This window comes from Homalodisca vitripennis, chromosome 2, assembly GCF_021130785.1.
Source record: "Homalodisca vitripennis isolate AUS2020 chromosome 2, UT_GWSS_2.1, whole genome shotgun sequence".
Classification (NCBI taxonomy): domain Eukaryota; kingdom Metazoa; phylum Arthropoda; class Insecta; order Hemiptera; family Cicadellidae; genus Homalodisca; species Homalodisca vitripennis.
Genome location: NC_060208.1, coordinates 125,623,915 through 125,650,843, shown reverse-complemented (window position 1 = coordinate 125,650,843; position 26,929 = coordinate 125,623,915). Strand labels below are relative to the sequence as shown.

Below are 26,929 nucleotides of genomic sequence, written 5' to 3'. Positions count from 1 at the left end.
ACTTTTTTCCTTTTGACCGAATCCCATTCAGATTTAACGACTGACCAGACAGCCTTAGATTTATTTCTTGAGTTGGAAATTAGTTCGTCATTAAACATTCGTTTAGCATTGTTAACAACTTTTCTAAATATTCCTCTGTATGTTCTATAATATTTTAAAAGAACGTACGTGTAAATAATATTTTAAGTAATATTTTGGAAGTTGTAAAACATTCCAAGATGGTCCACCCATTTAGGAGGAGTTCAGCTCCATACACACACGCACACAAGAAATATAAATATAAAGGTAATGAAATTCGGTAGTTTAGATAGGCTAATTAGAAATATCAATAATTCGATTGTGATGGTGGCCGCTTATTATACTTCAGCCTTTACATAACTATAATCTAAGTCGGATAGTAGTTATATAGGCTATTCAGAAATATCAATAATTCGATTGTGATGGAGGTCACTTATTATACTTTAGCCTTATCGGAAAATCATCTAATTTGTTTGTGTATACTCCTGAAGGGTTAACAAAAATACTGTACATTCAATGGCATTACGATAAATTAAGTTGTAAATTGAAAAAATATACCTGTTATAAAATAGTTTGTTTCAACTTTTTTACCTTCAGATTAAGTAAGTTTTCATTTAAAACATCCTCTACATTTCACATCACTCATGTTATACTCACACACTATCGGTTGGTCGAAGTGTGATTAAATGTACATGTGATAAAGTTATATATTGTAATAACTTTTTTATAGACATTTGTATCAAAACAGCCCAGATTGTTACAGATTAATCAAAGTTTAAAATTTTTGAATTAAAGACGTGTGTACAGGACAACGTCTGTCGGGTCATTTGAAACATCCTCTACATTTCACATCACTCATGTTATACTCATACACTATCGGTTGGTCGAAGTGTGATTAAATGTACATGTGATGAAGTTATATATTGTAATAACTTTTTTATAGACATTTTTATCAAAACAGCCCAGATTGTTACAGATTAATCAAAGTTTAAAATTTTTGAATTAAAGACGTGTGTACAGGACAACGTCTGTCGGGTCTGCTAGTATATATATATATATATATATATATATATATATATCTTGAATGAAAGCTTTAACAGAAATATTCTCTATATTTCGTCTAAAATATTACATTTTCAAGAGATATAAAGATGTAGACATATTAACAAAAAATAATCAACGAAAGATAGATCGTATAGTAATAAAACTAATTTTAATTAGGTGCAATGAGTAAATAATTTTTCATAATACAAGAAATATTAATCTATAAAATCAATTTGCAGTGAGTTGTTTGTAGCTTCATACAATAAAACTAATTCAAATTTAAAAAAGTTTAATTATATATCTACAACTATCCATACCTTCAATTTAGGCCATCCAGATGTTTAGTTTGTACCTGTAAGACCCCCTGATAAGCTATTTCAAAAGAAATGTTAAGTATGTGTGGATTTTTAATTTTGTTAATACTTGTTAATAATTTTCATTGAATCTTTTGCTTTTATTGCAAAATTCTTCATTCCATATGCAATGGAGTTATTGTCTGATCGGATAATTTCTTTTTGTTGTGCTACTGCAAAAAAAGGAAATGTGTGTGTGTGTGATTGAATGTTTTATTCAACAATTAAAAATGATATTACGTGAAACGAACTATAGCATAGGTCGTATTTGTTTATTCAACGCACAATATAGTCCAATCATAGAACTAATATTTAATAAAGAAATATTTCGGATTTTATACAAAAGATAGTAGTACAAACAATATTTAAGGTGGTAAATTAAGTTTTATGTTCTACTCAAAAGCGAAAGTATTAAAAGAATAAAAGTATTACAATTACAAAATTAAGTAAATACCTCCATAATATAACGGCCAAACATGTATAGTCGATAGATATTATTTTCACATGTAATTTGAGGTTTTTCCTGTAGCAAATATATATATTTTTTTTGTTTAATAAACCACTTATGGTTTACATAAGACGTTCAATTTATAACTATTTCCTCTTAACAACTTATAGTTATTAATGTATTTATCATTCTCACCTTGTTAAATTATTCTGATATAGTTTTAAATTTACCTGAGCTGTTGTTACTTGGTGGTAGGCCTAGAATTGGAGCACACATTGTAAGCAATATAAAATACTTGGATGCCTCCATAGCCCTAAAATTATTTAACTTCGAGCACATTTGTAGAGTATATGAACTAAGAAACCTTATAATGAACTGTTATCAGAAAGTGAACTCGACTTATGACCCATGAAACGATAGCATCTTCTGGGATAACACTTTTTTTGTTTATTTGTCTATATAATGAAATCGGCCTTCAGCCTCATCTATGAGAAGTTGAATACTTTTAAATTTTTAATTATAATTGATACTTTTTTATAATTAAATAATGAAATAATAATGATCAATTCTAACTATATAAAAGATTATTTTATGATCACAATTTGGTTTCATGAAATCATGTATGTTTTCTCTTAAATTTGTGAAAATTCTTTGTTGCTTATTGTAGGTTTGTATTTCACTGTCCAACATCATTCCTTAGAAAGTACGAGAAATTATTTAGTAGCAATTAGAAAAAGATTGTAAAGCCTTTTTTTTGGAAATTAAAATTAATTATTTGTTTACAATTTTGACAAAGACATAATTCTTGTAGAGCGACAAAAAATAGTAAAGATTGGGTTATTAAACATATTTGTAATTTATTATTATTATCAATAACAATAATTAGTGATACGATTCTTTTGTTATGTTTACATTCTAATTGGATAAGGATGATATCTGCTACAATAACTTTCCAAAATTTAATTATGAATATAAGTCAAATATTATCCGAAAACGAAAATAAGGACGTATATCGTAGACTATGTATGAACTCATACATGAATTGTATACCAAATATAGTAAACTAATTATAGAGTTGGAAAATTGTCAAAGTGATCGTTTTCTTACCTGTGACGCAACCTGGCCAGAAGTAGTGCACCTTGGGAGGCCCGGTGTCATAACTAACTAATAAAAAAACAGATAGGCTTAAAGTAAAAGATGAGTTTAGATTCATTGATAAGTGTAGTTCTCTATCAATCCAAGCAGTAAGTTATTACTATTACGTTTCGCATTTCCTTTTGTTGAACTTTATGGAAGAACTACACGTATTACAGGTAATTCGGAGAGGGTTAGCAAATCTCATCACTCAAGAGCCTAGAAAATCTTCCTACTGTCTGTTTGCCTGTATATCTGTCTGTTTGCTCGATATTTAAAAACCAAGAGCTCTATTGTGATCTTGAAATTTTGCATAAAACTTAATGTCTATACAGGCAACGCTGATTTCGTAATTAGAGATGTCACTCAGTGGAATTTGGTTGACCTTTATCAGATATTTTTCATTCGTCTATTATCTATTACTGTATTCTATCTATAAAAAATAAAATAGCAAGATAATGAAAATTGAGAACAAACTAAATACAATCATATTAAAAATTGAGAACAAACTAAATACAATCATATTAAGTACTCATTGAGTACGAAAGGCCTCACAAAAATAAAAAACTTTATGTTATTGGAGAGTTTGTTTGAATTAATATATCATTTCCAATAAGGCAAGAGCTTCAAGAATGTAATCATATTAAATTTTATTATGTCGTATATTATAAAAATTTGCCTAACTACCATACCATACACATAAAATATCATGGTACCTTGGTGTTTAAGATAAGTTTTTTGTTTAATTATATTATTATATAGTTAAAAAATAATAGAGCAGAAAGTTAGTGTTAAAATTCGGATACAAGCTTACAATATTACCACACTCTTGCCTTGTAGTGGCCTCCCTATCTCACTGGAAATTTTATTATTTGAACACTGCTATGAAACTTAACTTCATGAAAAAATGTGAACTTAGTGTGCGACAAGATGTCCCTAGGATAACTACATCTAGAGGCTTATAGTTTTACATAAAACCTACTTTGTAAATTGAAAAGAATGTGTTTTATGATGGTGCATGTCCAACCATGAACTCAGTTGGCTGAAAAAATTTCCCTTTTTTTGATAAATATTTTTTTTCTTATCTGTGTGGTTTTACCCTGTCTGTCTATTCACAGGATATATATACAGGGTGTATATTATGTCTGGAAACACCCAAATATATCCTTTAATAATTTAAATATAAATTTGAAACCTCTTACAATCGTGATAGAGATTGGGCATCTACTTTTTGGAACAATGTTTTGTTATGTCACACCAACGGGGGACGTCCTGCCGAGGGTATCGTGAATATTCTTAATGGCAGGACGTCCCCCGTTGGTGTGACATAACAAAACATTGTTCCAAATAGTAGATGCCCAATCTCTATCACGATTGTAAGAGGTTTCAAATTTATATTTAAATTATTAAAGGATATATTTGGGTGTTTCCAGACATAATATACACCCTGTATATATATATATATATATATATATATATATATATATATATATATATATATATATATATATATATATAAATTATATGAGTGTAGACTTGAAATGCTTATGCATGATTTTACCTTGTAATAGTCCGTAGAAAATTGGTCAAAATAGATGGAAATCTGGCCATTAAGTGTGTCCAGATCGTTTTAACTTGTTCACAGTAAATGTTATTAAAATTTCTTATAAATTATATATTAATTATTTGAAAAAAATATAAAAAACCATAATTTTATTCTCATATATTATCAGTAATATGTTTGCCTGTTTTTGTTTAAAAGTTCTCAATGATTAATATCTATGGTTATCTAAATAATCAAATTCTATGGCATTTATTTAAGTTACTGTGATACTTAATACATGTACATTCAAAATACCTAATTAAATTGGTAACTTCTTATGCAGTGACAATAAATAGGTAAAATACTACTTCATAACATGATTGATTCTTGCAGACTATGGTAGATAATTTTTAGTTATAGCTACATATGATAGCTGTATTATATTACTTACCGATATTTAAAATTGTGAAGTTCGCACAATCATACAGAAAGTATGAATGCGAAGAATGAAAATAATTTATTTTCACGATTTGAATCTTTAGAAAATATAAAATATACCACGCCATTATAACAAACAAGAAAACACAAAGCGTATTTTTGATTTTTATCTATGATTTGGAGTTCACATATTTGCATGTTATTTACCTTTATGCATGAAATTACACACGTATAATAAGCTTGATCTTGTCTGCATATCACATGAAGCTCGTTATATCTAGGCGTATAAAGTTAGGCAAAGTTCGTTATTCATATTGACCACACATAATGTATGATACGCGTAACGTCAAAGAGAAATTTTATACTTTATTGCCTTAATACTTTGTGTTATGTAAAATGCATTGCGTTTTCTCGTTGGTCCTAAGGTCGTAGTATATTTGATATTTTCTCAAGATTTAAAATAGTGAAAAGATATTATTTAATATAGATAATTTTAAATACTTTAATACCGCTAATTATTATAATACAGTGGTGTTTACTAACAATATTCTAATTATCATCACAATTGATAATTGTGTGTAAGAATTTGTATTGAAATAAAATATTATTTCAGAACTCAATTTATTCATAAAACCTCGTTCAGAATGATGCCCAGTAACGAAATTTGTAGCGTTCAATAACAGTAACCTTATAAAATACCACTATGTTCGATGTACCTTTACAAATTAAATCCGAACACTTGTTGATTATTTTTCTTCTTTATTATTTGATAAAGTAAAGTTATTTGTTTCAGTAGATGTTTTTATAGGCTGAGCGTTATTGAAGTCTAAGTGTCAGGTAGGATGTCTCTTAGAAAGGATACATATACATATATATTTCTCAGTAAACGAAAAATTGTTATGTCACTCTGGTGGTGGTATTTTCTTTTCGCCTGTTTTTTCAGTCTGCCAATAATTCTTATTTCTTCTGTTTTATAAAAAAAAACAGTTTTTATAAAACTATTCTATATATCATTCATACTAATAATGTAATTGTAATAACTTTTTAACAATAATGAATTCTTCTAGGACAAGGTCTCCTTACCCAATGCTTTTAAAACATTTACAAGAGGACATTGCTGGAATGTGGAAACGTCCTTTTCTCTGTCATTTTTGCTGAAGATTTTATTGTAACTCATTGTTTAAACCATTCTACTTTAAATAACTATGAAATACAGCACCACATGAATAGCATAGTGATAATATCTTTTTTAAGTCACATCTATTATAACTTAAAGTACTATGGTTATTATTTAATTTGGAAGAAGCTATGTTGAAAGAAATTAAAGTAATAAAATGTTAATTTACTATGGTAATAGTATTTTACTCTTGTCTTGACTAAAGTAGGTTTCTATCATGGAACACTTTACTATGTTTTGTAAATGTAATTATTTATAACTTCTTTATGTCAGGAGTTATGCATTCAAACATTATATATTGTTGCAGATCAGCATGTGTAAATGAAGTGTAGTCTTAAAAACTGTCTTTATCTTACACTGAAAATGTTGAAGCCATATCTGATGGTAATTTATTCAAAATCTTAGTTTAATAATTATGGAATTATTTGTTCTTCATATTACACTATACAAATGTACACATTTTTGCAATGAGTACTTTCAAGTCTATGCTATTTCGCTGATAAACTAAAAAATAAAAGCGATGGATATATATATATATATATATCCATAGTTTATATATATATATAATTTTAATAAACATTGAATCACAAAAAGTACTTGCTCCGTCGGGAGTCGAACCCGGATCTCTCACTTGCCGGGTGAATGTGCTTAAATATGGATATATCCATACTTTATATACTACTACTTCCTACTTTATATAAGCTAGTAGTAGAATATTATATATAAAGTAGGAGACACATTATTCCACTTAAAATACTAAAAGTACAAAATAATATTACAATAAAATTTAATGTGATAAATCAACCTGTGTATACAGATTGTAGAAGCTACAACTTTTATTAATAATTCAGTCATTCAAAATGAAGTCATTCATTTAATGCTTAATAATGTCTGATGATGCTCCGTAACATTCCGTCTACTTGCTACTTGGAGCTCGATATTTTTTACTTTTGATGTTCATAATTTGGGATGCTGAATAATCTACTAACCTATATTTTAAAACTTTCCAACAAACGTTACCTATACTGTAAAATCTCAAATAATTCATATTGTAGTCACAGAGTGTGGTTAAAAAATTATGTTTAAAAAACATTCTAACTTTGTTTTCATTTGCCTTCTCAAGTGTATAGCTCTTTACGTAACTGTGGAATTAACTTCATAGAGGGTTGAAATCTTTTCTTAAATCCTCCAAAAATGTTTTAAAAAATCTTAAAATTGTGTGGATGGATATTACGTACTTAAAAAAAGAAATTTCTCATATTATTGCAGTCAAAACGATAATCTAGCAGTTTTTGACGTTTTACATTGTTCTCAAGAGTCTAAAAATAACATGACTAATAATACAGCAAGTTCTTAAATTCAATAGTTTTGCGTAAACTGTTAATAGCAATGGGTAACCTAAGAAATAAGGAAGGGGCTACCAATTACATTATATAAAGTTTACAGTTAGAGCAAAAATTTGTCCATTTACTGGAATTTCATTGGAATTGGACATTTTTTACGGTTGAAATTAACTAAAGATTCAGGAAGATAACTACCGATCCACTTGCATTAAATCTTCTGTAAATCATGATATTTAATATTCCAAAAGTTTTAATGTCAGAGAATGAACTGTGATGATGGGCTCCTGAAAACATTATAACTAATATAATCAGAATTATGTGTGTCAAAAAGCTGGGTGGTTGGTTAAAAATAATGAACGCGACATTAAACACATTGTTTGTGCGAAAATTGGAATATAGATGGTTTATATACTTTTAACTTTTCATATTGTATATCATTCTAACTATAAAGATTGAATTGTATGATAATAATAATTACTGTAAATCATTGGACCTGTACAGCTATATTTTAATAATGTCCATTCCTTTGAAAGATAAATTACTTAAAACAAACTATTATTATTTTCAATCAAACAGACCAAATTAAAACTAAACATTGACCATCTGCTTAATAGTCAAGATCATTCTAGATATATATGAAAACTTTTTAAAAGGGTGGTTGTAGTTATATAGATGTTTACAACAACCTTTTTAAATTATTTCTTGAATATATAATTTGGGGTTACAGTATTGTTCTTTAATCAGTGATTTCATCACATTCACTACAAACTTAGGATAAACTTTCCCAATTTTATCTAATGTATGATTTTATAACATGAAATAAATTTTTTCCGACTGAAGCCCAGAGATACATCTTTATTTATTTTTTATTTATAACGTATATTTAAAAATATCGCTCATATAATGTAAATGAGTGCGAATCTGTGATCCACAGACTAGACGACTCAATTTTCTGTCATAACTCTCAACATTGCAGCTGAAAAATTGATGTGAGAACTAGCAAACAGAAATACGAATGTAAACGAATGTGCCTCTTTTATCAAAATATTAGATGCCCATTTTTGGTCATAGCTCTCAATATGACAGCTGAACTCTGCCTTGAGAACTAGCAAGCAGGAATACGAGTTAAATTATTTTGACACCATGTTCCACAAATTAGACGGGTAATTTTCTGTCATAACTCTCAACATTGCAGCTGAAACATTGTTTTGAGAACTAGTAGCAGAAATACCAGTGTCTATATATTAGATGCCTCATTTTCGGTCATAACTCTCAACATGGCAGCTGAACAATGTTTTAATTTATTTATGATTACTCAAGTTTATTCCATTATAAAGTTTAAATTGAAGTGCTTTCGCATGGCTTTAACTAGGGTATATGCTGGCAATATTTCATTTAATATTTTACCACTACATTTATGTTTAATGTAGTATATATTTAACTCACTGATAGTAGTTTGTTTGAAGTTTATTTTTGACGATTGAAGGATTGTAAAGGAAACATTATTTTTCTGGACATTTGCCATCGTTCAGTGAAACACAAAATCAGGTTGCACCGAAGGTATAATACACCAAATTCATTATTTTGAAAAGGAAAAAGTCGTATTAACTTAGGAGGTAAAATAAGGTTTGAACTAATTTAAGATACAATTTGAGTATTATCTATAAAGGCATAACAAGGTCAGGCTTTGCTGAAATTGCTTTTGAAATTTCTAATAAATAGCTCATTTCATTCTTGAGATAACCTGCAATCAAATGGATTGATGTACAGTTATTTATACAGGATATAAATATACTAACTTTCACCTGGCAGACAATGAGATATTGCCTTTAACTCAGCTGAATTCCATGGTTTGACATTCTCCATCATAGAATTTATTCTTGCCTATGTAAAAATGAAGTTTTGTGCAAAACTTAATATAACAAATTAAATCTTCTTGCGATATATTTCCATATGAATGCATTCACATATTTGTTCTAGTAGTAAAATTTTTAATGAGCTTTTACAACAATGTGCAAAAATCTATCTGCGTCACCAATATATATCGTTGACTTTCCACTACATTATTATAATCTACACGAATAAAATTGTTATTTTCTAAAATCTGTTTACAAATTTATGATATTTATATTTTCTCATTGCTATTATTGCTACCTGATAGATACACGAAATGAAAAATTTATAGCCTGTCAACTGATGTGTTCTTTTAGTTACTTGCTTTTGAAACACAATTTTTCATAAAAGTTGTTTTATAAATGTTTCTAGTTTAGATCTTATTAGTGATGTAGGAACATGCCAAATAATTATATGTATAAAATTAATAAGGTAAAATGTTTTGTTGAAAGGTATAATTAGAAATTTAGTAGAGTATTTTCATATACTAAAGAATTACCTCTGCATCGTATCTGAGTTTTTCACACCATCGGGGATAATAGTATCGTAGCAAAGTTGTGCTTTTCAAGGTAAGGCTTTCTTTAGATTTTGCAGACACTCAAACTTTGCCTTTGAAAATGGAATTGCCTTATTAAAGCTAAGACCGACATTACTTTCAGTTACAAGCATATATCTTTTGTTAGTACCTTACAGGACTTAAACTTTATTTTTGAAAGTTAATATGATTACATTGTACTAATTAAACAAAATTACAATATTATACCTCTTTCCTTTATCTTTATAGACTGCATCTGATTCCATGTGACATATCTTTTGAATTTTGAGCAAAAAGGGCAACACTGTAATTAAGTAACGACAAATTTGCTCTCCAGACAAAAATGAGTTTATTTCTACGAGCCCGTAAGTACCTGCCAGTTGAGATTGTTAATTCAACACTGTATAACAAGGCGGGAACCTTCTGGAACAGGTTTTACCTGATAACTGTGGAGTACGATAAGAAATTCGTAACTTGTTCAAACTCAAATCACGGAAACAACTGTGTTTATTGTTAAAGTATGCATCGGGTAAATTTGTTTACTTTGTGTAAAAAAAAATATTTATTATTTCATTAACTTTCAATGTATATAAAACAACTTTAATAGTTTCATAAGCAAACTGTAATGGTTTTTAATATTCACTTTAAATAGGTCACTGATTCTATAATGCTATAGGTTTAATTTTTAGTAACACTGGAGTTATATATTATATGTTATATTTCCGTAATTGCATAATATTGTGGTATAAATTTGCAGAACGATAATTTTTCATCTTGACGATCATATCAATATTTAAAAAATGAGTACATGTATGAAAAGAGTGTTTGAGATTTCCTTAAATGATTAATCTGACCGGACTACATTTCTAACAATGACGTCTTTATGGAAGAACTGAAAGATCATTATCTCAAGATGTTGGACCAAAGCTTGACTTGCACAATGTTATCAGTGGCAGAGTCCGTCTGGTGCTAGCAGCTTATTGTTCTCTGTCCCTTGTCGTTCTCAGGCCAGACCAGAAGTTCATTACAACTAATAATGAGTTTTAATTGAAATTCTCTTTGACTTTTTGCTGAGCGTAAAACTCAAGTGCGTTTACCAAAAACATTTATACCTGTGACAAAATGGTACAACATACATTTCATGGATTTCTACTGTTGACATTTATTGTAGTTTAATACACATTTTTAAGTACATTGGTTCCTACAAAAGGTATTTTTAGCCAAAATCAAGATTTGTTAATATGTGATTGTAAAACATTTATTGGAAATGACAATGGTAATTGCAACATGCCAAATGAAATCTTTGATTAATATACAATCTTTTGGCAAAGTTTTAATTGTTACACAGCTGTATAAAAGTTTAAACAGTGTATCAACATAATACGAAAGTGTTATGACAGTTGTCTCAAAAAATATTTAAAAATATATACAGAAACCTCAAACTGATTATAAAATAGTGTATAAATGTTGGCAATTTTATATAGGCGTTATTTATAATAGTAATACTCTAAAAAGATTAGGTTTGAATGAAAATTATTTTGTTGAAACCAACACCTTTAGTTATGTTTAGTCACTTTTGTTAGTTCATAAAAGCATTAATTAAGATACATGTTAAACATTGAAAACTTCTTGTATAATCAAATTGTTATTATATATAGCTCATATGTGGCTACTTTGGAAACTTCACTACGTTTATTAGAATTTCAAGAACATTTTTTAGATGCGTAACAACCAATTGCAGCAAACGGTTTTACTGGTTAATCGTGTAGGAATATGTCTGTAACATGAATAAAGGTTACGTGTTGCATAATGAACTTTCTGCACAATATTCTAAGCATCCTTCAAGTATGATTTGTCAGTTCGGATTAACCATTACATAATTATTGCTAATATATGGATATTTGACAGGAGAATTGGTTACTATGGCACAAGTAAAAGTGTTCTTTATAAACAAATACAATTAATTGTGACTGAACATAATAATGAAATAGATTTGTAAATGATGTAAGATGTTTTTCTTTAGAGGATCTAAATTATCGATTTACACACACAAATCTTTGGTTAGAGGAAGCTTAAACTAAACAAAGAACTAATACCCAATTCCGCAAGCCAGTAACTACCTCACTGCCATTACATTCACCAAAATAAATATCTTTTAAACTTCTAGAAAGCTAACCACACTAAACTTCCAAACAAATATAACTTTTAAACTAATTATTATTATCATATAATCAATTTTAAGGATCAGTAAAACTACTGAAGTCGTATATTGATTGGCCTCACGATGTGCTTCCGGGGGTGCGCAAAAGTCTCTTGAGGCTTACAACAGGTGTGCTTGGCAACAGGACACCCCATAGAAGAAAAAGTCGTAGCAGCAGCTAGCGCAGTCACCCCACGAGCAGCGAGCGCAGTAGTCGACCTAGACCGTTTGCGTTTATTCCCTCGACTTGCCACTCGGATGTTGTTATATAGGTTCGCACGCCAGCGTGGAGGAGGAGAGTTCCAACCTCGCAGTACTCAACGGGGGGAAGCGACGAGATTTCCGCGTGGGCACGGACCTGTCAGATACTGTCTGAGTCATCACTGGTAAAAATAGTAATGTCGGTATATTTTTTACTCAGATTATTATACTCCTCAAGTTGTTATATTATGCCATTAACAAAACATAACATTTTTCAGTTTTGCTATTTCTATAGTCGGTATCTAATTGTGTACGTTAAAAAAGTAATATTTGAGAGATAAAACAAAGAAGTATTAAATGATAACACTCCTTGTTAAGTTTATTGGGAGCTTAATAAGGAAATTGTTGTTTTTTATTTTGAAAAAAGCTATCTTTATTTCCATCTCATACAACTACCCTATAGCAGCACAACTTCAACACAGAAGACGTCAGTTCGCGGACTCTAGTCCAACCAGGTAACGATTGGCACGGGTTTTGGCTTTGGTCCGTTGGCGATCTCTTCAAAGGCCGAGAGCCGTACAGCGGAGGGCTATGGTACAACGGCATATAAGTACGGTCTCTCTCTACACCCCTGCAATAGGACGCGATAAGGTACATGTAGGTCCTAGCTGTATTTCATATTATTACTAGTCTGTATTTTTGTCTTTTGAAATGTATTTAGCAAATTTCCAAGTTACTAAGGATACGTTTAATAACTTATATACAGCACATACAGCACTTTTAGGTGGATTATATTACATGTGAAAAATAATATATTTGAATTAATTCATAAGGTTACATCCTTTTACCACCTACTAGGAGTTTCCGTTTAATTTTCATTTATTTTTATCATTAATTTTCGAGACCGCTGGGTAAGTTGGCGCCAGCGTTCGTTAATATCAGGAACTTAGTGTTTGATATTATTCTGAATTACTTTATTGTTTCTATTCGAGGCCGGTGGTTTACTTGGCGTGAGTTTGAATTATCGTTCCTTAGTTTAATGCTATGTGTGGTTTCAAGCGAACTAGTGATCGCAATACATTTGATTTAAATTGTCGTTTTTTAGAGCCCACTGGATCGATTGAACGCAGTAGCGTTCCTTAGTTTCGAGCTCAACTCCAGCTAGGCGTGATTTAGAACGAACTAGCGTTCGCGTGTAATTTTAATTAATTCATCGTTTCATTTCGACGTCCATGGATTGTTTGACGTACGTTGGCACCATTTTTCCTTAGTTTCGAGCTCAACTCGAGCCCGAAGCGCGTGTTTTAGGGAACGCTTAGTTATGAGGACAGGCGTCCACCTGCTGACCTCTTGCTTTTTTTCTTTTTGTTTCCGTGTTGGAAATGATAAACGCATGGCATATACGTTTCTTACATAGACGCGGGCCTGACCTGAACTTGTAATCTACCTATCCCCTCACAACCCTGGTTTTATACCACCTGATTGTTATATTCGTTGTGTAAGTGCATTACATCATAAAATCACCCTTACCCAGCCTAGCTAATATTAACTTTCGAATATTATTGAAATAAGTACAATGTTATGATATTCACTCATTTGAGAAAAGATAAACTCTTGTAAGGTACTTGTAAGGAAAAATGCATTTAACTGAAAGTATATCTATATCCTAAATCTGTTTTTGTTTAGTAAAGAAATTACAAGGCCACCCTTAACTATCATTAGGATCTAAAGACGACTTTGTCTCAAAAAGCACAACGTTTCTATGATACGCTTATCACCAAAGGTGTAAACAACTCAGTTAACCATCCCAATGTAATTCTTTACTAGATGTATGTGTATATATATATGTATTAATGTGTTTGTGTATGTGTGTCCATATATAATATGTGGATCACGGAGTCGCACCCATTTATACTAGTATTCCTTCCATGTTAATTCTGAAAACATTGTTGACCTGCTATGTTGACAGTTAATACCGAAAATGGGCTTACTAATATGTTGACCACGGAGTCGCAATGATGTACACTCGTATCCCATATACTGGTTTGGTAATATCTGGTGTCAATACAAAATAAATTAATAAACCAAAATATTATCTCTCAGATTCAATGAAAAAGAATTATTTCCAAGCTGCAAATCCAAATTTGAGCTATAGATTGGGCAATTTAATGAGTCAAACAAAGCTTTAAAATATTTTGTGGTAAATGATATGGAGAAACCTGATTAAAAAGTAGTGCAAGACCAAAGTACAAATCCAAGATTAGAATTCTATGTAATAAATTGTAAACAAAATGGAACTAAATTATTATTTTAGGAAAGTTTGATAAATAGTTTTTTTCTATGTGTATGCTTTTGATTACAAAGATTCTATATCATTCTCATACAATTATTATATGTGTTGACTTATTGTGAAATTTTTTTGCATTACCTAAACTTGTAAACAGATCCCCTATATTTAGTTTTCCTTTGACATGTTTGGTGGATAATTATAATTTTTCGCAAGTAATTTATATTAAATGCAGATTCAAAAGTCTCCTTATATACACTAGAAATCTTAGTCCATGATGTATCCTGTATGATATACATCCAAACAATAAGAGGGAATTGAAAGTATACAAAAAACCACATTCTAATCGTTTATACAAACAAAGTATATAATTCGTACAAAGAATAAGATACTTCGTGTTCTTTATAATTGACCAACAACACCGCTTTTCGACACACATTATTCTATTTTCAGTAGCTCTAATTTTGTCGGCCTCTCATCATCACAGTTTATTGACTGACATCCACACTTATAAAATACTGGATGTAACGGCTTATGTATTCATGCATGGACGTGGAATAATGAGTGAGTAAAAAAGTTACTAATAATAATAATGAGATTGTTTTGATTGAAAATGTTGCTGCAAGTATTGCAGTTAGTGTCTACACTTAGGATTTTTGTAAATGTTTATTCTTTGAGACTAATTTTGGTTTAATATCTTTGATCAGAGGTAAGTTCGGGGAAATTCGGGGTTGGGACATACAAAAACCTTAATCAATGTGTAAGATATCCTTTAAAAAGTAATATATTCGTCGTCCAAGGCTGTTATGCACCTACTTGAAACAAAATTAAAAACTGTTTCATACCTAGGTACATTTAAATTGGTTTATTTACTAGTATATGCGGTTTTAAAACAGTATACCGCGTAAACAATTAAGTCTGTTAGCTAGTTTGAGTGGAAAGAAAGGGAGGAACAGATTTACTGACAGCATTTGGCATCCCTACGTGTGCTCTGGACAAAAGACCAGAGAAATAAATTCTACCGCACAATGGAGTCGTGCGGTATCTGGAAAAAAAATATGTATGTAAACTAGCCTCGCTTTGTATTCCAGATTAAAAGAGAGCAAAACGACAAATAAAAAAGAGGATTAAATTTTAATTCCAAATAAACGATCAATTATTATCTGAAATCAAATTAATCTTAATTGCATATTCATACAACAAAAAGAGCTTTGCATATTTCCTCAATAAAATGTATGAAATGAAAGAAGTAATTTATTGCATTCATGATCATTATTAACTACTATCTCACCTACTTTAATTCCATAGATATGTTTAATTTCAAAGTGTCTTACATCTTCTTGGGAGTCTTTTTTTTTTTAATTACAATATTTTTCGCAACAAAATAAATATACAAGATGAAAATAATGTTTACACTCTTGCTTCCCTGAACGAAGGTTGCAATTTGATTTAAAGGTAAAATATTGTGCGTTAATAATTTATCGACTTTAGTGATAACATATCTATGTAAATATAAAAATTATAATACCAACAATTTATTAACTCTTAAAGTCAGATGTTACGAAACTTTTAGTGACCACAAACTTTTCAACCCGACGCAGCTAGATTATGTTGGTTATAAAAATGTATATGTATTTCAATTATTAATAATGATCTTTGGCCACTCAAATTTAGGAGACCCATGGAAGTGACTCAGCCTGTCCACTAGAGTAATAATTTTATTAAATTACGTGTAATTCTGTTAATACTTACAGTCGTTCCGATTCCAATGGACATCTCATCATATGTTAAAGCATGCTCGACAACGTCTCTGCGCGTCGTGTAGATGCAGAATGAATGGATGTGGAATTTTTGAATGCTCATTTCAGACGCTAGGAATAATTTGGAATATCATATCTCATAGGCAATGTTACTAAGTCTGACAGCAGGTCCTTTTCCAAACACCTGAGAGTCTTTAGCCTGATGAAGCCATATTAGAATGGATGCCTTAATTGAGAAATAACTTTATTGTAATCCCGAAAATCTCTTGTGCTGAGAGATGATTTGCCTTTTTAACTACCAATAACCATGAAGGTAGATCCTAGATCAGCCATAAAAATTATTTACTATATACATATAATTTGTATTTATAATTCAGGTATATGGCATAATGTATTAAAATAATTATTTATTCATTGTGTAATATGGGTTTAAAAAGAACATCTAATTTTTAAAGATTTCGAATTAAAAAATACAAGGTAAATTTAAACATTTGGGTAAAATTGTTAAACTATTAATACTTTAAGGTTGATATTCCATTTTCCTAAGATACTACTTAGGAAACTGATATATCAACCCTATGTGACTGTGGGTGCAATGCGAAATAGATAGCCTGCATAAAAGAGAGTGGATTTTATTTATAATTTATTAAATTTTCCCAAGTTACATATATCTACTTTCTACAAAGATGATAGTTATTTCTCTTAGCTTTCAATCAAACGTTAACAAATTTCTGTTAAATAATTTATGTACATTTATATATATATATATATATATATATACCTGTATATATGTGTATGTATATTGTGTTATTTTCTTGATATACAATGTAATTACAAATCATTTTTCATAACGGCAAATTTTGAAATATTAAAGGAATTGCCTCGTAGGAATCTTCTTTATGTTTATTTACAACGCGAGTTTAAAGCATTGATACACTCTGTTTAATTGTTGATGGATAAAGATGGAGGAATAGAACTCGGACACTTTTTAGGAAATACATGTAACGTTTTAGTTACCGTTACAACTATGCTCAATTCCCCATGGTACTTTATAGTGGAGGCTCTAACTTTTTAAGTGTGAAGACTCATTAGGTGATACCTCATTTGAAATATCTTGATAAAAGATGAAACCAGCGGAAAATAGAGCTTTCTACCTTAATGCAGTACAAATTGGAGATTTCATGGAAAGGTGTCCCCAGTTCTCCCCTCAATCCTTATCCATAAAAAAAATGAACACAGTGTATCCATACTTTTAACTCATACTGTATATTTTTACATATACGATGTTTGTAAATTAATAATTAATGAGACTACCAACGTCACGTTCTATTTGGCAACAATGCCTTGGATGATGGTTGGAGGGGCGGTGAGGTACAAGTGGTTTACTTTCAGTACAAGTTTGATCTCGCTCATGTCATTTGGTTATGAGTAGCGATTATTGTTGTGAGTAGCGATTATTTTTTAGACGCAGTTTATATATCCTATATATTGTTTATTTTGCATATATATTATATATATATATATATATATATATATATATATATTCCTAAATGAATAATGTTTCTCAAATATAAGTATAGGCTAGGCAGCTTCATTCTCGTATTTAAAAAAAAACCTTTAAATATGGACAATACTATGTAAATAAACCCATATACTCGATATTTATCAATAAACCAACACGGCCATCCAGTTGTATGAACTATAATAGAAAAGAAGCTATTAAGCTTATGAGCTTTTGAAATATTATATGAAAAATAATAATTGCATATTATATACTAAAAATGTCAAGTGTATTGAAATTGTTGACTTTTACTTTAATTTATAAATGGCCATATACTCACTCAACGAATTCATTTAGAAGGAGGAATGTTTATTATTTCATTACTAGCTTGGTGGTTGAGAGATATAATGAACATTCCTGAAATACACATCTATAAACTCGTAATTCGTCTGCAGACACGCTGCTAAATTGAGGCTTGGGAATCTTTCTGGTAAAGATATTTAGCTTCTGACAGCTTCAAGAGTAAAAATATTAAAAGTGCGTTCCTATAAACGGATTTTTCCTAACAAATCAACTTAAGGGTGATTATGAAATTATATATATATATATATATATATATATATATATATATATATATGACCTTAAGGTTGATATTATTTTTACTTAATCAACAAGTAAATTAAAAAGTAATTAAAACTTCTCTAGGACATACTTTTAACTTTTACATTAATATAATATATAATTAACTATAACAGAACTTAAAATAAGACATGTGTTCGTAACATTGCTACCAACAATATTGTTTAAAGGACAAGACGGAATTTATTTATTTACTCAGCTTCATATTGTTGAAATATCTATGGTAAAACATATGCTTGAGAGAGTTTGTGCTCGTGTGTACGTGTGTGCGCGCGCGTGTGTGTGGATGCGAGCAACAATATATTTTACAAAATATTCTAAAAATTATGGACAGTTAAAAAAATATATATACTGACGTAGAGTTTGTTCATTTTATCGAAATATCAAACAGCACGGGTAAAGTGCAGAATGCAGATCTATTAATGATTCATGGGAGTCCGAATATGAGAGCACAACTTGCCGCTGGCGTTTCCAGCAGTGTTTAACATGGCCGTGTCACAAGTATTAAAGGTGATAAAATGTATGTTTACTCCGTGTTACAGGGCTACATATACTCATTTGTAATCGATTATTTGTTGTAGGAATAACAAATTTATAACTGTTTCAAAGAATTGCTTTTCACAAGTATAAAAAGTAACATAGAAAAGGTTTGTTTCATATTACGGGGTAGAATATACTTATTTGTAATAAACTGTTTGTTGTCAGCATAACTAATTTATTACAACTTCAAATAATTGCTTTTCATAAGTACAAAACTTGACATAATATCCGTTTTAATTCATGTTGAAGGACTGAAAATACTCATTTGTAATCAATTGTTTGTTGTCAGCATAACTATTGTTCAAATTGTAAAATAAGCGATTCGTATTATCGCAAAGTTGTATTCCAGAGAGTCGTGCAGGACAGCATTCACAAATTTTCAACTGTCAATTTCTTTACTTTTCTACGTTATTTTACCAATTAATTTCTCAGTAGGACTGTGGAATCGACCGTAATCTTGTTGTATATTTGTATACATGTTTTGGAAAAAAATTGCTATTTACGAAGAAAAACTTTTAGATTCTAACACGTAGAACGGTTTAAACGGTGATTATACAGTTTAGTTAATTTTTGTTACTGAATTTACGGTATAGTACTATACATTTAATAAATGTTGTCCTCTTAAACTGACATTTTATGTATTACAAATACGGAACAAATTGCAGCTTTTTCATTGTCAGTGTTGCTAATATAGGACATTTAAATTGGATTACCCTTTGCATATGGTGTAATGTTTCATAAATAGTTAGTGTACAATATATATAAGAATAGTAGTGAAAAATTAAAAATCGTATCTTAAAAATTAAATTTTATCGTGTATTTTAATGACAGAAATCACATCCTTCAAGAGGAAACGAACCCCTCTTTATTATAATACGAAAATATTACCTTGCAACTATAAGTTCTTTTATTTATACTGGTAGCTATTCTCTAAAAAATTTAACTTAACACAGTCCTACTCCATGCAATGATTCTTGATTCTTATTTCTTAATTTTGTTTTACTTTTAATAAATTGGCGGCAATATTTCTTCTATTTACTTTAAAATTAATGATTTTCGTTCCTACTATATTCAAGTATATCTAGAAGTAAGTTTAGTAAATATAAATTTTAATAGTTTTCATTACTTTAAATATTTTCGACAAACGATCCCCTAAATAAATAAGCTCACTATTCGCACTTCACTGCGATTTATGAATAAAAATTAAACCAAGGAAACACTTTAGGCTACAACTTCATTTATAGTGAGATATCTGTATTGATAAAAGTATTTTTATTTGTCATTATAAATTAAAATTTCGTCTGGGTTTGTAATAAAAAGTATAAATATGGTGAAATAGATTATTGTATAGCCTAGTTTAGCGTGTGCACATGCACGATGATGTCATGTACACCATCCGAAAACGATTAATTGTTTTGTCCACACAACCGAGTTTCTATAATTTAGTTTTTCTTAGGATTGCAAGTAATGTTAACATTTTCAGACCGTATGCTTGAACGTAAAACATCCTGAGAATTTCCGTGGCAGTATGAAGATATTTTCCATTCCATTGTAATTGCCATCAGCAACAACTAAAATATATTCTTATGGGTTAACGTTTGTTTTATTTTAAGTACAGTAGATTGGTCTTCTTTTTTGCTTTCGACGCTTTATTAATGATAAAATACCGATATTTCGAATTTGATTGATTGCATCCGTACAATTCACAATACATTTATACGAATAGTTATAACAAAAGCAGTAATTATCCCATTGGCCTTCTCATGTCTTTGTGAATAGCATAAAACAATTATTTTTAAAGAAGAATTTTATTCTTGATTATTGAACAAACTTTTAATCAGTAACGCCCATGAAATAAATATTAAGCAACGGGTGATATGAATTGGGCATTGTTAGGAGTGGCCCATGCAAATTATAAAATTTGCCCTTTACTTTGAAAATCGGTAATAATTGTACTGCTGAAACTGTCATTTTGAACCTTGTATGACTTTTACTTGCACATGCTTAGTAAAAACATACGTTGATAATGTTTTTGTATGGTAAAGTCGATTCTAGAATAAGCTCTTTTGAATATATAGAAAGCAATCATTTACTATCATTTTGTCCATTTTTAGATTTTAAGTTCACAACTTTTAATTAGTAATAATGATAATAATAATAATTTTTCGTCTACTTGGATGGAGACTGTCACCATAACCAGCATCACGGAACGATTACAAAAAGCAGTAAGCCTCAGATTAGTGCGTACCGCCCACCTGTATAAAACATTGCATTCTCGAATGATTCCCTTTCCATCGATAAAAATCATGACAAAAACGGTTCCACGTTCCACGCGCGGAATGAATTGTTACTGTTGACAATAATTTGTACTGCTCATTAACTGAAGCGTTATTGTTTAGGTTCCTTAAAAAATATATGCGTTCAATTATATTTAATTATTGCCGATTTATGTATTGTATTAGGCTGTAATGATACTACTATAATCGTTAGCGTAATTTCTTATAATATTTATATTTGTATCATACACTTCGTAAATGTCATTATTTACAATCAATACAAAAGTTTTTAAAGAAGTGAAAATAAAAACTAATTTGTGCAGACGATAACTCGTAAATTCGATATACTATGCAAAAAAATCGTTCTCAGGAACTTCCCTAAGTTTTTACTGCAATATTGTAGTATTTCACATAGGACAAATAGACATATATTTTTATATCTTCATTGAGAAAATTAAAACTAAAGGTTCCAATGGTAGGCCCTAAGGCCATACAATTTTGCTATATACAACCATATGGTCGCTGTGTGGTCGGGTTTATTTTCATTAATACTGGAGTTGACTTCCTTAATTTCTAAGTGAAGAGCTATTTAGCAACTATTGAAAGAAGGGGTGGGCAGTAGCAAAATTATTTAAGTGTATGGTTCTCAACTATACACCACGTCGGTGTGGTGGAAATAAATTACGATTGAGATACATACATTGAAAAACTATTGAAATACATGTTATTTAGTTAAAATAGATTAAAAATAGGTTTTTTAACGATTTATTGTAGGAAAAAATATTTTCATGGAATTCGGACCTCCTTCATGTTTATGGGGTCTGACAATATTTCCTCTGGTGTTAGTTACGGGTCCCGGTGTTGTTGACCATATATCACAGTCAATAGCCCGCGCCCGACACTGACGTAGCGGAATCCAATAACGGCAGAGAATGTCATTAGATCAGAGTCACGATACGCTGCCATCCTCTCAATTATCGGTTATAGCTAAACCTCTTCTATAAATTCCTGAAATTGGACATTTGGAATTGGAATTGTACAATGAATATATTCAGGTAGTAACTACTAAAACAGCGAAAATATTACAATACGTCGTAGTGTAAGTTAACTGTAATTGAGAGTATAATGATTACTGTAGTAAAAAATAATAATTGTAAAATGTCACCTATGTATTGGTATTCCACAGTGTACTGGTATTTTATAGTGGAGAACCACAGTTTAAAATGTGGTTGATTCGTGAAATAAATTTGTTATAATATTTGTTGATAATAAATTTGTATTGTTATAAATATTTGTTTAATATTAGTCCATTCTAATGAAAGATCGGAAGTAGTCGACTGTTTTTTTCTTTTAGTTTATTGGTCTGTTGTGATCATTGTCTGTAGTTTCGACCTGTTTCTAAGTAGAAACAAATAAGTATTCCGTTTTATAGTTTTTCTGAAATGGGGTTTATCACTCTCTCCCGACTTAGGCTTCGATAGTGTGAATAGTTGCAGAATAATATAGCGTGGACAGAGACCTTCCTCCGATTTCTTCAAAGCTGGCTGTACCACTACCTAAACGTCCCGGCTCAATACAGTGCGTCTTAGTATCTTTGTGTTACATTCTTTAAAGATCCATATACCTCATAAATTATTGCCAATGGGCCCAGTACCTTCTGAATTCAGTAGGCCTAATATTGACAGTTAAACTGTCGCACTATTATGGGTTATTATGAAATACTGTAGATTATAATCAGAATGCTATTTTTACAACACACTTAGACGTAGTTTAATAATACTAAATAGTCGTGACTTAAAACATTAAAAATAATTAATTTTAACCACTTAAACTTGAACTACAGTACATATAGATTACAAGGAATATCAAACGTATAAATATCAGCTCGTATCAAAACCAAAAAGTTTCATATCCGCCATACAAAACTGCATATTACAGTAGGTACTTATATACCGATACACATTATTACATACTGCTCAACATAAAATGTACTTATTCTTCTATTAAAATAATTTCGTACATATATCCTAAACGAGGAATCAAATTAATTGGGCATATTAGTATTAAACAGTGAATATACATTGATTCAAAACCATTACCGTTATGGTTTTTTTTTTCGATTGAATATTTCCATACTTATGTAACTGAAAACTACGATATTTATATTTGCTGGTTATTGGTTACTTACGATTACCACTATAGTTTTTTAATAAATATTTTAAATACTTTCATTCAAGACATACAGCGTGATTTACCAACTCTTGGAATTCCTTTTAAATTTATATAGAAACTTTATTGAATAGTAAGTTGGCAATGATACAATCCTAATATAGCTCGTCAAACGGTAATACTAGTATGATTTTCAAAAGACAAAGTATACAACCTCGTGTATGTGTCTATTTTGTTATTATTCTATACACGATCAAAATCTGTCGAATCTGTCTCATATTTAAATTTTCGCTGTTTCAAAGGTTATAACCAGTTCGTAACTCATTAATATATTCAATGATTCAACTTGCTATTCAAGAACACTCGCCGCGCTGCAGTAAATCTTAGTTTACGTACTCCGAGTTGTTGACGGCTTAAGTCTCCTTGTAAATCTTCATAATTGTCTCAATAATATGCAATTACGTTAACAATCGTTGTACGTAGACCTATATTTACAAAAATAATCATCTAAATTGTGTCCAAAAGAGTCACTTACATACATAAATTAGTTCATTGTGATACATTACATATAAAGTAACTATGAAGAATCCCCGACATTTTTTTCATAAATCAGAGTAAAGCTGAAGAATATATCAGATAATACTGAAAGAAGTTTTTGTTTTTGAAACCTCTCCGATCCTTTTTACCTTTGAAGCGAATAATAAAAGAAATTAAATGGACGAAACTATGACGATATTACTATATTTTTAATAATAAATAAAAATGATACGTTTTTAACTTCATAGTTCATGTTAAACATTAAACAGATAGATTTAAAATTAGAGTTAATAGTGTAGCAGTACGCTAATCTTGTTATCGATTTGTAATATACTCTATTTATATGTTAACTCCTCTTTTTATATCTCACTATTTTGATTTGATTTTATCTTTAGGCCCCCTCCCCCCTAAAACAAGGGGCCTTTGCCAAAGAGGCAATCACATTTCGTAGTTGTACTACAAGCTATCCTTGTATGGGAAGAAGGATAAGGTTTTATTATTATTGAAACTAGGCATTCAATATTTGTTTTCTATATTGATCGCCAAATATTGAATCTTAATTTTAATTCATTTAATTCTGGGTAAACTGCGCCCTTTGAGGTTATGGTATCCAACAAACTAATTAAAATTGAAGTTTAAATTAAATGGGTATGTTTTAATAGTCTACCGTCGCAAATGATATAAACCACGTCCTGCACGATTTTTTTAGTCCTCCGCGCATCCACCATCACGTTTTGAAACAATTCAGCTTTTTGATAAATGCCATAGAAGCAAATTTCGAAAGTAGCTAAATGCTCGCCAGTAGGTTAGAAATAATTCTATTAGTGCTATTACCAATTAAAGGCTATATGCCTACCCTATATGTTACAGTAATTATAACCTCATGAGTTGTTCCTCATGTTTAAAAGCTAGAGAGCAACTATTTGCAGAATTATATTGCCATTCCAACGGTACGAGTTTCAACGGAATCTGTCAAGGCATAAGCGATCACGTCCACTTTAAGGATACGCTTGCACAAACCGAGAGCGCCAGACATGTCGTAGGTGAGAGTTACCAGTTATTTGTTGCTCCTGGCTTTTACAAGAGTATCTTCTACAGAATTACGCTCAAACAGTATAAGATGTTAACATCACAGCACTAATAACCTCAAATATGATTTTATGGCTTTTTAACTGTAAATTAATTTATAACCTAATATTTACGTTTTGTTGTATTTTTAAGTTTTTATGTTTTTGACTTTTTAAGTTTGAAAATTATAGAAAATAGTGGTTTTTATGGTTTATTAGGAATTCGTGTATTAGGAAAGTCAAAGGAAAAAATGCATTTTTTAAGTATAGTGTGAAGTATGATGTGGAACCCAAACTTCAGGATATAACAAGAATTTATGAAGCTTTAAAGAAAGGTCATTAGAAAGAGCGGTGCAAAAGTAACACAGAATTTTAAAATAAAACTAAAAGATGGAGTAAAGAAGAATAAGCTTCATATCTTGGTGAGAGGTAAATATTTTTATCTTGTAAAATAATAGAATGATATACAATAATATTTCAACAAAACTTTATTTTGAAAGGAATTGGCCGTAAAACATAAAGCAAATTTGCTGGTGATATTATAGGATAGTAGCATTGCATGATATTATTAAAACATTAAAAAACTTTCAAATACATATTTATATGTTGAGATATATTAGTAAGACAGTTTATATTCAGATAATAACTCATTAAATCAATAAAAGGTTTGGAAAACATATGATTGGTTTTTTTCATTACATTGCACTTATTTTACCAGTTACAAACTTCAGTTTCAGAGAAAAATTTCTACGAAATTAGAAAACCTTTCCCATTACGATACTAAAAAAAATTAATTTTAATTTTTTACTTGTAGATGTAAGGACTGTCACTATATATATATACATAGTGTATATACATATATATATATACATATATATATATATATATATATATGTGTGTGTGTGTGTATATATATATGTGTGTATATATATATACTAAACCTCACAGCTGTGGTTCAAGGTAAACATTATTTTTCTATAATACCCGTACAGTTGGACAGAAACCAAAGAATTTAGGATCATATGTTCCTTTGCTTTCTTCATTGAACTAATTTCATGGAGGATATAAGAAATAATATAAGACATGCATTATATATATATATATATATATATATATATATATATATATATATAGGTATAAAAGAAAACAAAACATGTTTCTTCAACTTGAAAAGCTTAATATTTCGTTACTTTTATAATAAATTTAAATTAGCTGTGTCTCAAATTTAATCCAACTGGTGATTTTGATTGAAGAGCCATTATATTTGCTTGTTCATATCTTCTTAGTAATAATTTTGTGTAATCTTTATTGTCATAATTTTCATGGTTTGTGTTTTTAGGCTTAGTTATTTCACTGTTAATTAATTTTGCAGGGTATCCTCTGTTGATTAATGAATTTGATAATGTTTTATATATATATCTAAAACCCCAAAAAATGGATAAAGGCATGCTACACATAATTTCTCATATGGTTAGAGCAGCACGCCTATCACGGATGTGGGGAAAAAACTACCAGAGCCTTCCGGCTTGTGGTGAACTGGCGGTTTCGGCTGAGGGCACTTCCCGTGGTTAAACTGAACTTATTGTATATCTCATCCCTATGTATTCATCATTTACATACTACATTCACTCGGTAAATTATTGCATTATTACCATCTATTTACTTTTTTTCAAACTGTATATATAACTCTACAAAACAGTGATGATGATTCTTTATATTTCATTTTCATTTATTTATTTCCACGGCAATCGCCACTTTTACAATACCATTACATACATGTACATGAAATAATCAATAAACTATAAAATACAACAACAATATCGAAC

General features: G+C 29.9%; 1 protein-coding gene across 2 annotated transcripts in view; it reads right to left on the bottom strand.

Annotated features, from left to right (window-relative positions):
- Positions 1–2,238, bottom strand: part of LOC124354678 (neurogenic locus notch homolog protein 2-like) — a 30,768-nt gene extending 28,530 nt beyond the window's left edge. For both annotated transcript variants that reach the window (XM_046805310.1, XM_046805311.1), the window contains exon 1: positions 2,094–2,238. In XM_046805310.1, coding sequence (XP_046661266.1) covers positions 2,094–2,202 — 109 coding nt within the window. In that variant the 5' untranslated portion in view covers positions 2,203–2,238. The remainder of the gene's footprint in view (positions 1–2,093) is intronic.
- Between the last annotated feature and the right edge of the window lie 24,691 nt (positions 2,239–26,929).